General features: G+C 41.4%; 1 protein-coding gene across 1 annotated transcript; it reads left to right on the forward strand.

Moving 5' to 3' along the window:
- The first annotated feature begins 389 nt into the window (after positions 1–389).
- LOC113034574 (transmembrane protein 121) lies at positions 390–2,117 on the forward strand. The gene has a single exon (XM_026189249.2). It carries the CDS (start codon positions 541–543, stop codon positions 1,489–1,491), a length of 951 nt encoding a protein of 316 aa, XP_026045034.1. The 5' UTR covers positions 390–540; the 3' UTR covers positions 1,492–2,117.
- The last annotated feature ends 13,431 nt before the right edge of the window (positions 2,118–15,548 follow it).

Consider the following 15,548-nt stretch of genomic DNA (forward strand, 5'->3'; position numbering starts at 1 on the left):
GGATGATCGCTCGCTGCCAGTCATTAGGATAAAGTACAAAGAGGGACACAAGTGAGTATTCAGCTGGATTTTTATCTCTCCAGCTTAAGCTTGCATGAAAACAAGGGTGTCGAGAGTGAATCTGTAACGAGAGCACATCGCAGCAGCTTTTCTCTTTTAATAAGAGAAACTGCAACTCGCTGATTAAACTGTTGTGTTCCCTGAATAATTATCAGAGCGTAAAAAGGTAGGCACATCCTGAGATATTAATTCACAGACAAGTGAAGCTGTATGTTTACAGACCGTTTACCAATTAACACAATTTACTAAATGAGGGGTGCTGTCTACCCGGCAGGTGGCTTGGGCACAGGCGGAGATTGATTGAAGTGATCTGTGTGAATCCTATTAATGCATCCTGGATTGTGGCCAAGAAAGAAGCAATGGAGGGGAACACCGCTGTCTAGCAGCGCTATCTGATCTGCCTCTCACTGGACAACTGAGGACCCTCTGCACTCCCTCTTCAACGACAAACCTCCTCTTCTTCTTCTCAGACAGGCAAGGATGGTACCCCCGCCTCCCACCAACAAACCCCACGTGTGCTTGTCCACCATTCTGATCATGAGCAGCATGGCGCTGATTGATGCCTACCTGGTAGAGCAGAATCACGGCCCCCGCAAGATCGGCATCTGCATCATGGTGATGGTGGGAGACATCTGCTTCTTAATTGTCTTGCGTTACGTGGCAGTGTGGGTGGGCGCCGAGGTGCGCACAGCGAAGCGAGGCTACGCCATGATTCTCTGGTTTCTTTACATCTTCGTGCTGGAGATCAAGGTTTACTTTGTGTATCAAAACTACAAAGCAGACAGGAAGAGCTTGGACGCTCTCGCGAGGAAAGCCTTGACCTTGCTGCTGTCTATTTGCATCCCAGTGCTGTTTGTGGTGCTGGTGGCTATCGACCACATGGAGTATGTTCGAGCCTTCAAGAAGCGCGAGGAGATCCGTAACCGCCTCTTCTGGGTGGTGGTGGACTTGCTGGACATACTGGACATCCAAGCCAACCTGTGGGAGCCACAAAAGAAAGGGCTTCCTCTGTGGGCCGAGGGCCTGATGTTCTTCTACTGCTACATCCTCCTGCTCGTGCTGCCCTGCGTGTCCTTGAGCGAGATCAGCATGCAGGGCATCAACATTGTCCCCCACAAGATGCTCCTGTACCCCATCCTCAGTCTTGTGACCATTAACATCATCACTCTGTTCATCCGCGGGGGGAACATGCTTTTGTACAGGGACGCCAGGGTATCTGGGATCCTAATAGGAAAGAACATCTTGGCCATCATCCTAAAGACCTGCAGCTTTGTGCAGTACAGGAGACAGTTGCAGAACGCTCCTCCCGCCTTCGGGGTCGAGCTGCAGAAAAACTCAGTGGCCCACGCTCGCCCTGCCCCCACCCCTCCTCAAGTGGTAATGCAGGACCAGACACCCCTCCCCGAGGTGACTACTTGCGAACACACATGACAAAACAGCGGGGCGAACCCTGGAAATGTCAATACAAGTGTATATGACCCTCAGGACGCTGGCGGGGCACAGTTTTCCACACCTTTTAGGGCATGCGAACACTCATGTGAACACACGGGAGATCAACATCTCCTCTGATGCTTCATGGCACAGAGAACACTGCAGACACTTAGTGATGATAGAGCGTCGGATCCAAAGCTGTCATTGGTGCAAAATACAGTATTATTTGTGACTTTGTTAAAGCGTTTCCTCCAGTAAATCCAGTTACCTGTGTATTTTTTCTAATTGTACAACTGAAAGAAAAAAGAAAAACAACCTATTGCAACTATTGCAAGATTAGAGGAATATATTTTTGAATTGTGTGTGTTGCATTCTAATCTTAAATTTAAGGGTCTGTGTGGTGTGGTGTGCATTTTCTGTTCCTCGATTGTTCCTTGTAGTTGAGGGCTTCAACGTGTCCGATTTAGAGGGAGCAACCAATGAGAGAATCAAACAGTTAAAAGCTTTCTCTGGAAAGAAGTGTTTTTATATGTGATTCTTTGATAAAGTATTGTGTACAAGATAAAGGCTCTCCTGCGCTCTCACTGGCTGTAAAAGGGGTTTTTCATAAAGGCATTTGAAAGTTACTGGACCAATCGACTATATTTCACCTTTTAATTAAAATTCAGCAAATGTTCTTTAATTAACCTGGGATACAAAGAAAGACAGACAATGATTTTTCCCCCCCTTTTCTCACTCTGGTTCAATCTACAATTAGAGGCTGCTTAACTGGCAAAGTGGTGCCTTTGCAGTGTCATTCATCTTGAGAGTGATCATACATTCCAGGGTGGCAATTTTGGGGGACATTTGAAATGAATTATCTGCACAGTTATGAACCGTTTTATCACAGCAAAAGGCTCACTGAGATGCAGTTAGCCACAGGATAAAGTACACAGCCGAGGGCCGGCACTGCAGACGGATAAATGATTCCCAAATAAGGAAGCCCGTTTAATATCCTCCTCAGGCAAACAGTAACTATCTGTGCTTGCGCTTCGTGGCGGCAGCAGTTCTAAGCACTGTCATTTTGTTCCTCACACAAAAGACAAAATGGATACCTCGGTCCAGTGATGTGAATCCACGCAACAAGCCAAGAAAACATCATGTCTTCTAATATGATAAATCTCTTTCAGCCCTCAGCTCTCCGCCACCAGTTGAGTCAGAGCTGGAGCTTGTTTGCAATTTCAGCGATGGACACGCTTAAATTTTTTGCTAAATCTCAATATGAATGTCAAAGACAGAAAAAAATGCTGGGAATGACATATTTGCTGCAAAGAATATTTTTTACTGGGCCTTCGCTATCTATCCGAAACATAAAACTGAAGGTCAGGTGCTTTAATTTGATGCAGTGCACAAATGACACTGGCAGAGGTGCCACAAAAATGTGAACAATGTTTTTGCAAAAGGTTCCTGCTCTTGTTCTTTTTATTTTATTTTATTTTTTTGCATAATCTTTCTCACTGCATGCATAATGTAAAAAGCACAATGATTATCGAAACCAGTGTTTTTTTTATCTATGCAAGGCTCAGTTACAGGAATGTAGCAGCGTTTGGTGGCACAAAACAGGCTGTTGCATTAAGACTGCTGCAGCTAGCATTATTTTGTCAGTGTTGTTGGCTTGTAAAATTACAGCATCAGCAATTTGGACTATAATACACAATTGAATTGTATTGTTTTTGCAGAACTGATGCAATGAAAAGAAAGCATTCATCCTTTAAAATAGTATTTGTGATTTAAAACAATGATCAAGTGTTTTTTTCTGAAACTGGCAGCCTTACATCTCTCGCTGTATGGAGGACCACATAACAGCTTTCTATTGGGTTCTACAAACAAAAGGAAAACTGCCATTTTTGCAAAAAACAAACAAACAAAAAACAAACCCAAAACAAATAGTTTGTTGTATAAATCAAAGCATGAAAATCCCTATATAAAGGGGGGCCATTCTGTTCCTTTCCAGCATATTTTCATCTTTTGACTCCAGTAGAGTAGCTTTGCATAAGTCACAGGTCAAAAATAATTCTTATTTCTTACACAGCCCCTCACTTCATCCATTCTCTGAACCCCCCCCCCCCCCCCCCCCCATTCCCTTTCCTTTAGGACTACTTTCTTATGACTCTCTGCCCTTTTCAAACAGATGTTTGGAGCAGCGGGTGGATGAGGAGATCCGCTCATTAACATCACACGCAGCCGAGAGAAGGAAAAACTGCATTTTTACATACACTAATCTCCTTATTTGAAACTTATGATGTATTTATTTAAAATATAAACATTCATCACTGCATGACATAAACTCACCAGCCAGTTTGTTAGGTACACCTGTTCAAGCTCTCTATCCATCCATCCATCCATTTTCTTCCACTTATCCAATTCAGGGTCACAGTTGGGCTGGAACCTATCCCAGCTGTTTTAGAATTGGGGGGGGGGGAACATATCGCAAATTTATCACAGGGCTATTACAGTCCTCATTAATGCAAATCTCTAATCAGGCAGTCACATGACAGCAACTCAGAAGATTCAGGCATGTAGACATGAAGGTAAGGGAAAGTTCAAATTGAGCATCAGAATGGGAAAGAAAGGTGATTTAAGCAACTCTGAATATGGGATTGTTGTTGATACCAAACAAATGGACTGAATAAATGATAAATGGACTTATATAGTGCCGTTCTAATCCATTTGAGTGCTAAAAGTTCTTTATACGACATTTTCCATTCACCCAAGCACTTTTTTCTACATAAGCGCTTTCTATCTAACAATCACACTCTGAGAGATGCATCAGAGAGCAACTTGGGGTTAGTGTATTGCCCAAGGATATTTGGAATGCAGACTGGGAGCAGTCAGGGATTGAACCATCAGCCTTCTGATTAGTAGATAACCTCCTGAGCTGCAGCCACCCCTTAGTAGTTCAGGATTTTAGTATTTCAGAATCTGCTCATTCAATCGATATCTAGGTTTTATAGAGAATGGCATGAAAAACAAAAAATATCCACTGAGGATAAATCCCTCAATGATGTCAGAGGAGAATGGTCGGACTGCTTTGAGCGGATAGGAAAACAGCAGTATTTCAAATGAACCCTTCTGCATACCTTGTTACAATTAAAGGTATGCAGAAGCAGAAGACCACAGCAGGGGTCATTTGATATCTGCAGTAACTGTGTGATGCTATAATGTCAATATGGTCCAAAATCTCTGAAATGCCACCGTGAATCTATGCCACGAAGAAATAAGGCAGTTCTGAAGACAAAGGATGGTCCAACCCAGTACCACCAATGTGTATCCAACAAAGTGGCCAGTGAGTGTATATGTTACAGAAAATACAGTACTGTTCAAACATCTTGAGCCACCTCTTATTTCTTTATATTTTGCTTGCAAGGAGCCAGACAAAGTGCATTTGAGCAATAAGCTTCTATAAGCTTTCTGAAGGTTATTCAAACATTTTCTTTGGACATTGGCTACTTTTTGTAAACCTATTGTCTCTCACCATTTTAGAGGTCTGTTAAGCTACTTAACACAGACCTATGACTCATTCAAGGATAAAAAGAAGACATCTAACTCGAGGAATGAACCAGTGTTGTGTCTACACGTAACAGAGAACTTAGCAGAGAGCCAAATTTAAATTCTATCTTTAGGCACTTTGTTACTTGCAGCCTGTCACAAAAACAGATGATTTGTTTTGATTTCTTTAGTTGAATGTAATCTGAAAAATGCCAAAGATAACACAGTTTGACAGGCACAAAATACGCTGCCATGTTCTACAGTATGTTGACTCCTCTATGACAAGAACTTGGTGACAGTGGGAAGGAAAAACTCCCTTTTAACAGGAAAAACCTCAGGCAGAACCAGGTTCAGGGAGGGGCAGCCATTCACTGCGACCAGTTGGGAGTGGTAGATGGCGAACTGTAGATGGATCCACTTACTGTGGACCCATCAGAAATGGTCTCAGTGAAAGGGTGGCTGTCAAGAAGCCATTCTTAAGAAAGAAAAACAGGGAGAAAAGACTGAGGTATGCCAAATTACACAAGAACTAGACTTGTCAGTGACAACAGGCCTTATGGAGTAATAAGTAATGACAGAACAAAAGGCAGCCAACATCCAAAGAAGAAGCTGAATGTCCTTGAATGTCAAGAAGCCTGGAGAACTATTTCTGAAGACTTCTTAAAGAAATGACACGAAAACTTGCCTAAGAGAGTTCAGGCTGTGTTGAAGAATAAAGGTTTGTCAAACCAAATACTGACTTTAGAATTGTACCACAAACAAAAAGCTTACCACTTATCTTGTCCAATTTTGAAAACACAGACTACAAACACTATGTAATTAATTAATTTCATTCTTCTTTTATGTAAAAACAAAAGAAAAATGTAAACGGAGAGAACGCATTCTGCAACTTCCATTCATCCTGCAGTACCAAGATTATTTCAGGACTCCTGCTTCCTAATGACAGAGTACAGGCACAGATTTCAAGGGTGAAAGACGAGTGCAATGCATAAAGAGCAGAGAAACTGGAGAGTTTAGGGCTACATACCTGCACATGCGCGCACTCATTTGCATTATCCAGGTTCCAGTTCATGTGACCTGCATGCCATTTGACTGTGTGAAGAAACAACTGAACACACTGTGCTGAGGAACGTTATGCAAATTAATGCTAAGATTCAAACTCAGGTCCTTCTTGCTGTGATGTGACAAGGCAAGGCAAGGCAAGGCAAGTTTATTTGTATAGCACAATTCAACAACAAGGTGATTCAAAGTGCTTTACAGAGACATTAGAAACAAGAACAAATAAAAAGCATGATTTAAAATTGAATAAAACAAGCAAATAAACTAACTAACTAATTAACAAACAAACAAACAAACAAACAAACAACAGTATATAACTGAACATTTCTGACACCCAACAAAGCACACTCTCCTTCCTTCCAAGTAAACTTCATGCACAGTCCAACTGCGGCATGTTTAACACGGTTATGCTTTGTTTCACAATAACAAGTGATTTTTTTTAAATTTATTTAAAATTATGCATATGGTGGGTTGCCATCAGTGCGACCAGATGATGTAGTACAGTCACACAGCAAAACCAGATGGCTGGAGAAGTGATAATGAGCTCATTCTGGCTTGCTCCAAAAGTCTTCACTTGCTTACAGCATGTAGAGTGTTAAATCAAACATAAATAGAATATCAGTATATCTATTCCTCTGCTATCACTATATAATTGCACATCTGGCAAATTACAAAAAGCTTTTATTCTTTTTTTTAAAACTTCTTCTAATCATCTGCAAAGCACTTACTACTGTTTATGCCAGCCTAGGTTTATTATCTTAAAATGGTTTTAAAAGCATGAAGATTATCTACACCTTGAAAGCCCGGCTGTCCCTTTGGGCATTCACCCAACCCAATCAACCCCCACACACCACTGCGCATCACCCGTCCTGCACTGCCAGCTCCTGAATGAACGTTACATTCATCCAGATGACTGTGGGGGTTTTTTTTCTTGATTTGCTTTGCACTCTCAAATGTTAATAAACTGGAAAGGCTGCACCTCCACACTTACTACATTAACACTGACAAAGCAGCCCATGCCAAGCGAGCGAGCGGAGAAGACAAACAGCTGCAGTAAATTCACAGCCTGACCTTCGTCAGTCTTGGATGGCGGGTAACAAATGTATTTTTCCATGGGATGCATGTTAGAGCACGAGGAGGACAAAGCGGCGCAGAAAAAGAATGGTCACCGAGTATTGATTATGCTGCGTAGAGGATAACTGATATTAGATTTAAAAAGGGCCACTTTCCCAAAACAAATAACGGGGATGTTATTTGGATACAGGAGATTTATTGCGATGCTGCAATACCGTGTGTATTTAAAGCTTCTCTGTGATGCTGCAACCAAACAGTGGTGCAGTCAGTTCACGTGATTATGGATGCTTTAATCTAAAATTTAGATGCTGTGCACATGAGCAAAGCAAAGAAAGGTCACAAAGTCTGCAGTCTGAACTCATCCCAGTCCTGCTAAACACATGTGCGCGCTCTGATTTTCCGAGCACGTGAACATTAGCTGTGAGCAACATCCTCAAACAGTTTTGCTGAGGAGTCGTAATTACCCGCTTTTCACTCGAAACACTCGTGCAACTTATCTTTTTCAGCACATTCAATCACCAGATTACAACCAGCGTAATTACAAAACAGATTCCTCACACATCCCCTCAGCCACGCATGCATGAATTTTACGAGGAAAGAGCCGAGGGCACGGTTGCTATTCGCAATGCCCCTGCAACAGGGAAGGTTTCGCTATCTTGTTCGTGCACAGTTCAGCGAGGATTAACAACAGCTGTGAAGTGTGAACCCAGCAGAGGATCAAGCCTGTGACTCGCAGCTACAGTATGATCTTTCTAATAATCAGGTCACTCTGCTGGACTGCCAGCAACTTTCAGTCGACCCAACAGGGAAGCCAGGTGTCGGAAATGAGAGCCAGTCGCTCCGAGCGCTGTGAAGTGCTGAATGTAAATGTGAATTATGAAGAGCTGTTTCAGTATTTTTCGACTTCTTGGCAGTTTTCGAATTTCAACCCAAGCAATTCGCCAAGTTTTTGCTAAGACGCTGTTGATATATGAAAGCTGTAGATGGTTTACAGCTCTCTGTGTTGTTAACAGAATATTTTTGATTTCTTTTCTAGGAATTAGTGATGATATATATCCATCCATATTGTTTTGCTGTGAGATATATTTGCCCTAGAAATGCCTGTTTACAAGCCAAGTGGTACTTGGCTTGTAAACTTAATGTTGATGTGACCTGTCCCTTTAAAGTAAATATTAAGTAATACACATATCTGTAATGGATTTCTTTATTCTGTAATCCAGTGTTTCCCAAACACAAATGATCAGTTGTGCCATGGAAGATTATCTGGTTCCACCTGATTAATACTCTAAGCGAGTAATGGGCAGAACAATTACATTCTCGTCCACTAGAGGGCATTACTACGGTGGCCCCTAGAGACAAAGCACGTACAAACTCCAAAACACATGCAAACTCCAAAACACTTGCAAACTCCAAAACACATGCAAACTCCAAAACACTTGCAAACTCCAAAACACATGCAAACTCCAAAACACATGCAAACTCCAAAACACTTGCAAACTCCAAAACACTTGCAAACCCCAAAACACATGCAAATTCCAAAACACAACGGAAGTGCTCCAGGACGCTAGGGGCAGTGTTGAGCTTTTGTTACCTAGTAACTACACAAGCCAGGAAGTACCAATGACCGGATTTTGGGCTGTATCCCAGGGTCAGGGTCTGCAGCCTTAAAGGCCGCATTTTAAGGCCGATTACGTCACAGCGACACGACGAAGGCTGTCCCAATTCAAAGGCTGCTCGAAATGCGGCCCTCAAATGCGTCCTTAATTTCCCAGAATTTTAAGGATGGGTCGGTGTAGCCTTCATGGCCCAACATATCCCAGATTTCATACCGCGTGGGTGGTGTGGATAATTTTGCCAAAAAAAACGGCGGAAGTGGAGCCGCCGAAGAGTAAACTTTCAGAAGTAAGTACTGAATATTATGTCACTTATTTATGCGCAAATGTTTTTATAATGAAGAACATTAAAACATTACTGTTGGCCACATGTCGGGAAAGTTATGTGACATTAGCGATGTTTGTACTAACTTGGTTTTAAAGCCTTTACTTTAAAATATACGCCGTTCAATAGTTGACTTTAATCTTACAGAGAATGTGATGATTTTATGGATAATTAAAGTCAGTCATATATCCACAAACACAACAAGCTGAAAGTCAGTGATGCTGCTCGGTTTGCAGTCCTGAATATCACGGCACAAGCAGGATTCACTGCACTGTTAATGTTATCTATGTTATATTGCTGCCTTTGTTCGGTGGTGTCGAGCCAAACGGACTTTAACGTGTGTTTGAACGAGCTGACGGTTCAGAAAGATGCTTTAATCACAGGAATCACACATGGTAAATGGTAAATGGCCTGTATTTATATAGCGCTTTACTAGTCCCTAAGGACCCCAAAGCGCTTTACATATCCAGTCATCCACCCATTCACACACACGTGATGGCAAGCTACATTGTAGCCACAGCCACCCTGGGGCGCACTGACAGAGGCGAGGCTGCCGGACACTGGCGCCACCGGGCCCTCTAACCACCACCAGTAGGCAACGGGTGAAGTGTCTTGCCCAAGGACACAACGACCAAGACTGTCCAAGCCGGGGCTCGAACCGGCAACCTTCCGATTACAAGGCGAACGCCCAACTCTTGAGCCACAATCGCCCGTCGTACACGATCGCCCGGTGGTACAGATGGTACACATGTGTCCACTGTACCATCTGAGAACTCTTCTTGTTTTGTAACACAAAAACACAATCCTCCTTCTCTTGTGCTGTTTTGTAGCAGTGTGTACACCTGAGACTGTCACCTGTCTGTCTGTCCTGCACTCTCTCTCTTTTTCTTTCTCTCTGATTGTGGAATAAAAGTATGAACATTCATTTATAAGTTACACTTGTGTTTGAATCCTGCAGCTTATCACACATTTGATTTCCATGTGTGACAACTGCAAGTGTCCAGACAGACTGAGGGACCCACTGCTGCACATCATCTGTGAGGCTTTGCACCCCTGATGATCCACCAGGACAAACTCAGCAGTGTGTGAGGAAGAGGAGGAGGAAGAGCCAGCAGCAGCTGACAGATGGAGAGAATAGACAGACTGTTCCCTGTTTTTGAAGGACTGCTAGGAAAGTTTAACATAACTAATTGTCTGTCCTGAATCAGTCTTATTAGGTAATGTTCAAATAATTTTGAAGGCCTTCAAGTTACACACTATGAAAGGCAGCAACAAGTTTAATATTCAGAAACCTAAAGTATGTATCAGCAGCAGAATGGAGCTAAAAACAAATGTTTGTTTCAGTTCTATGAAGCTTTGAGTATTTTGGATTAGTAGTACTGCTGTGTTTGTTGCATCATATTACTGTAATTGTTTATATGCTTTATATATTCTGAGGTAAGTTGATCTATAGTGTTACATCATATTCTATAAGGATGTTATGTGTTTGTATACTTCCTGCCCAGTTTGACCCATTTAGCAGAAGTCAGCCTGTTTAAGGCTCTGATATCTATTCTGTATGACTTAAAGCAGTTATGACATGGTCTGATTTTCTCACCCAATAAAGGAATATTCAATATATCAGTCTACTCTTCATTTTATCAGAAACAGTTATCACAGCTTGTATGTTTTCTTTTTATAAATATATGTAAGCAATGAGCCAAATTTAGTAATGCCAACATACTGAAGGAACAACATTTGTCTCTTATATATGATACACCTATATATGCACTGTCAAAGGTATTTGACACAGAGTTCATGTTCACTGCTGTAATAGCTAATAATGATTAATATAATAACTATAATATTGGCCATATTATATTTACATTACCAAAGTGATATGACTTTAGTCTCTGAACAACATTAGCTAATTGTTATTTACTAACTTAAATGACTATTCAGTACAGAAGCCCAAAAATCATGTTTTACTGTCCTGTGGTCTCAGCCTCAGATACTTATCAAATCACACAAAGCTCTTGTAGAAACAAACAAACAAATGAACAAAATATGTTCTCCTTCATTTCTGTCAAACAAAGTTGTATGACACGTTTCCAGCGGTTAGTATCATGGTTGCTAGGCAACCTGGGAAGCGCGACGGAGACTAGACCGTCCCATACAGACAAACTTGCCGTTTATTTTGCAAATCGAGCTCAACACTGCCCCTAGCGTCCTGGAGCACTTCCGTTGTGTTTTGGGGTTTGCAAGTGTTTTGGAGTTTGCAAGTGTTTTGGAGTTTGCAAGTGTTTTGGATTTTGCAAGTGTTTTGGAGTTTGCAAGTGTTTTGGATTTTGCAAGTGTTTTGGAGTTTGCAAGTGTTTTGGAGTTTGCAAGTGTTTTGGATTTTGCAAGTGTTTTGGAGTTTGCAAGTGTTTTGGATTTTGCAAGTGTTTTGGGGTTTGCAAGTGTTTTGGATTTTGCAAGTGTTTTGGAGTTTGCAAGTGTTTTGGAGTTTGTACGTGCTTTGTCTCTAGGGGCCACTGTACATTACAACTACCTGCTCTAATTAAATGGGTTGCCAATTGCCAGTAGAACAGAAGAAGACGAAGAAGAAATTACATAATACTCATGCTGTGAGACAACGCATAATAGCAATACATAAATATTTGAAAAGAAAAAGTGGTCAATCTGACCTGAGTCCTGGAGAAAATGCCGATCCAGATGAAGGCCCTGCCATGAGTGGTGGTCAGAAGAAAGCAAAAAAGTAATACTGGGGACAAACAAAGCCAATTCCGCTGTACCTGGTGAAATGATCAATATGCTTTTTGTGATAGTTTTTTTTGGTGATTTTTTTTAAATGTGAAATATGTGCCATGGCTCCAAAAGGTTGGGACACACTGCTGTAAACTACTGGAACACATTTATTGTTGACCTGAGCTTCAAAGGGAACATACTGTCTAAAAACACTGAAGTGGCTTTTTACTCCTTGTCCACGTTGGTTCTGGCAGGAAGCATATTGTCAGTTCCACCCCCTGCAGTTGGTAAAGCTTGCTCTGTCAATCATTTTGATGAGCTGTCTACCTTGAAACAGCATCCAGGCCAAGGCTGAGGAAAATGGCATCAAAAAGTCACCTCAGGCTTTAATGAAACAGATGGTGAGTGAGATGGCGAGTGCAGGTTTTAAGAGTAACAACAATGATTTACCTCAGTCGACCACTGATGTGACCACTCTGTGCTACATGGCCACAAAGCAGCCCACGGCAAATGGCTTTCAGCCCAAAGCGGACAGGGGTTTTTGTTCAGAGGGCTGTTTCTGGTACGAAGGTCAGCTGAGCTAGTTAGCATGTGATACATGTTGCCCAGCTGCATTTTAATTAAAGGAGTTTTCTCATATTTGCTATTATGTTCATCCTAATAAGGCCAATCAGCCACTGCATTTTTTTCACAGCATGCAGCTGGAATGATAGCTGCAGTGAGGCAGTTATGACGGCACTTTCATTTTTGGTTGGGGGCAGTTCTCAGCTGGCTCCCGAAAGATTAAATGGAGCCTCACAGAGAAGGTGGGATCTTACTTATAATGAAAGAACTGACGATTCGAAGTATGAACTAAAAATGTTAATGTGCTCAGTTAAGGTGAAGCTATTAGTAATAAAGGATGAGGTCTAAAGAACTGCAGTAAAAAGGGTTAAATCTTTTAGTCACATCGGATGTCGGTTTCGTGCATCCAATGCATGAAACCGACATCTGATGATTGAATAATGATAATGATGGATTGCATTTATATAGCGCTTTTCGAGACCCTCAAAGTGCTTTACAATTCCACTATTCATTCACACACTGGTGGAGGCAGCTACAGTTGTAGCCACAGGTGCCCTGGGGCAGACTGACAGAAGCGAGACTGCCATATCGCGCCATCAGCCACTCTGGCCAACACAAGTAGGCAGTAGGTGAAGTGTCTTGCCCAAGGACACAACGACCGAGACTGTCCGAGCCGGGGCTCGAACCGGCAACCTTCCGATTACAAGATGAACTCCCAACTCTTGAGCCACGATCGCCCTCATTGAATCATTAATACATTGTTCTTTTGGGCATATGGAGACATTTTTTAAAAAGTGCTACTGTTGTTCATTCATGTCATTATAACACACTGTTTACTGATTTGTAAAGGCGCATAATGACAACTCATTAATGTAATAACAACAGCACTGTAGTTGATACCCACAGCACCTTTCAAAACAATGTTACATCGTGCTTCACAAAAGACTGTATCATCATCTACTGAGACATACTGGTGAGAAAGCACCTAGTGTAAAACTTCAGAAATATTCCTTCAAGATGGAAGGAAAACTTAATTACACGCATAAACACACTGGATGAATCTAATAACTGTGCATTCATTTAAAAAACATCAACAAATCGTTTGCTGACAGATATATTCATTCATCCAGGATGTAGAGCAGCACCATGTCACAAAAAGGAGCATGTTTTTCACTGGAATCATACTCGTTTAAACGTTTTTGAAAAGTTATCTTATGCAAAAATGCATGAGATGATTTGCCATTTCACAGTAGGAAATACAACTTCAGTCCCCCCCAAAAAGTTGTCATGCTGTGTAATGTTGAATAAAAACCGAATGCAATCATTTGCAAATCATGTTTTATTACCAATAGGACACAGATATTGTGTCAAATGAAAATTTATATCTCATTTAGAATTGGATTATGGCAAAAAAAAGGCCCCTCAAAAAAATGTGTTTAGCATCTTTTCCATCCGGTTTATAAACATCTGTAAAGTGAGGAGACCAGATGCCGGGCTTCTGAGCCATTCTTGTCTGATAAAGGATTTTAGTTGCTTGAAAATCCTGGATCTTTTTTCTCATATTTTTTGTGTCATGATGTGCCAAATGTTTCCAGCTTGTGAAAGGTCTGGACTGCTGGCAGGCCAGTTCAGCACCCACACTCTTCTGCTGTGAAGCCTTGCTGTTGTAACAGACACAGTATGGGATTTAGCATTGTCTTGCTGAAACATGCAAGGCCTTCCCTGAAAAAGACCAGATGGATGGGGCATATGCTGCTCTAAAACCTGATTATATCTGTCAGTATTGATGGAGCCTTTTCAGATGTGCAGGCTGAAAATTCCATAGGCACTAATGCACCTCCTTACCATCAGACATGCAGGATTTCGAACTGAGCACTGGTAACAAGCCAAATGACACCCTTTCAGTCCAGAGGACGCGGTGTCATGTCTCCAAAAAGATTTTGATTTGTCTGATCATAAAACAGTCTTCCACTTTGACTTAATCCATTTTAACTTTGCTTTTAGACCTCAATAGTGAACTAACCAACCTCATTTATGATTAACAGCATTTCCAAGATTATGATGCCAACATTGTGGACAGAGACATGGTCATTTTAAGAATCTAGTGTTTTAAATTCTCCATAGCACACGTAAAATAGAAGTAAGATATACAAAAACCGTAAAGAGCTTAAAAATGTCTACTTAAAATAAAAAAAGCAAACAAACAGGTGCTGCTCAAACTAATCTGTGTATGTGGATGACACGTTCTGTATACATTGTTCACAACCGTGTGATTACAGTATTAGGGGTTATAATCTTAAAAAAACAACAACAAACAAAGACAATTGCATTTAATTCCTTCTTTGCTATAATCTGATCTATATATCAACATATATTTCCAACATATATTTCATGTGGAAACAATGTCAAGATCCAGTCATCTATAATTAGGGAAATGATCTCAGGTTTTAATAATGTGCTTAGTGGGCTTAACATCTGTGATTTTTTTTTTTTTTCGCCTGTCCCATTTGGTTCTTTAGCCATCAGAATTGTTGTCTGAAGACCAACAAGGATACCCAATGGATTTACTTTGCCAAGTGGATCATCGTGGCATTGCCGTATTGGTCCATTTGGTCGATCTTTGTTTTTATTATTTATTATATTTTATTTTCAGATGTTACAGACGGGACAGACATGAGTGAGAGATAGGAAAGGGAGAAAGAAAGAGGAAGGAAAGGAAAAACAGAAGGGGAGAGGGACAGTGAGAAAGGGGGGGAGAAAAAAAATAAAAATCTCCTGGATCACCTGTTGAGAGAAGAATAGAAAACAAGCAAAAAAAGACAAAAAAACCCAAAAAACAAAGCAACATACTAAACACAACACCATCGCATTAATCTAGCTAAGTGTAAACAGCAGTAAATACTAAATATTCAATGTTGTTGTGCAGCACGCAGGACAGATGTGCTTCGAGGTAGCAGCCAAGAAAGGTGTAATTTAAGTCTACGAGCAGTGAACACCCGTGTGCATACCTGTGTGGATCAGCATGCTTGTATTCCAAAGGTTTCTCCATGTAACGATCTGCTAGGGAGTGTGGGGGGGGCCACAGCCCCGTCCTCCAGGGTGTGAAGCAGGTATGGAGGAGATCAAAACTCCAGACATCCAGAGGCCCCCAGAACACAAGAAAC

This window comes from Astatotilapia calliptera, chromosome 13 (assembly GCF_964374335.1).
Source record: "Astatotilapia calliptera chromosome 13, fAstCal68.1, whole genome shotgun sequence".
Classification (NCBI taxonomy): domain Eukaryota; kingdom Metazoa; phylum Chordata; class Actinopteri; order Cichliformes; family Cichlidae; genus Astatotilapia; species Astatotilapia calliptera.

What these genes read in the sequence shown, in the direction of transcription:
- LOC113034574 (XM_026189249.2), top strand. Translation starts at nt 541, where the DNA reads ATGGTACCCCCGCCTCCCACCAACAAACCCCACGTGTGCTTGTCCACC.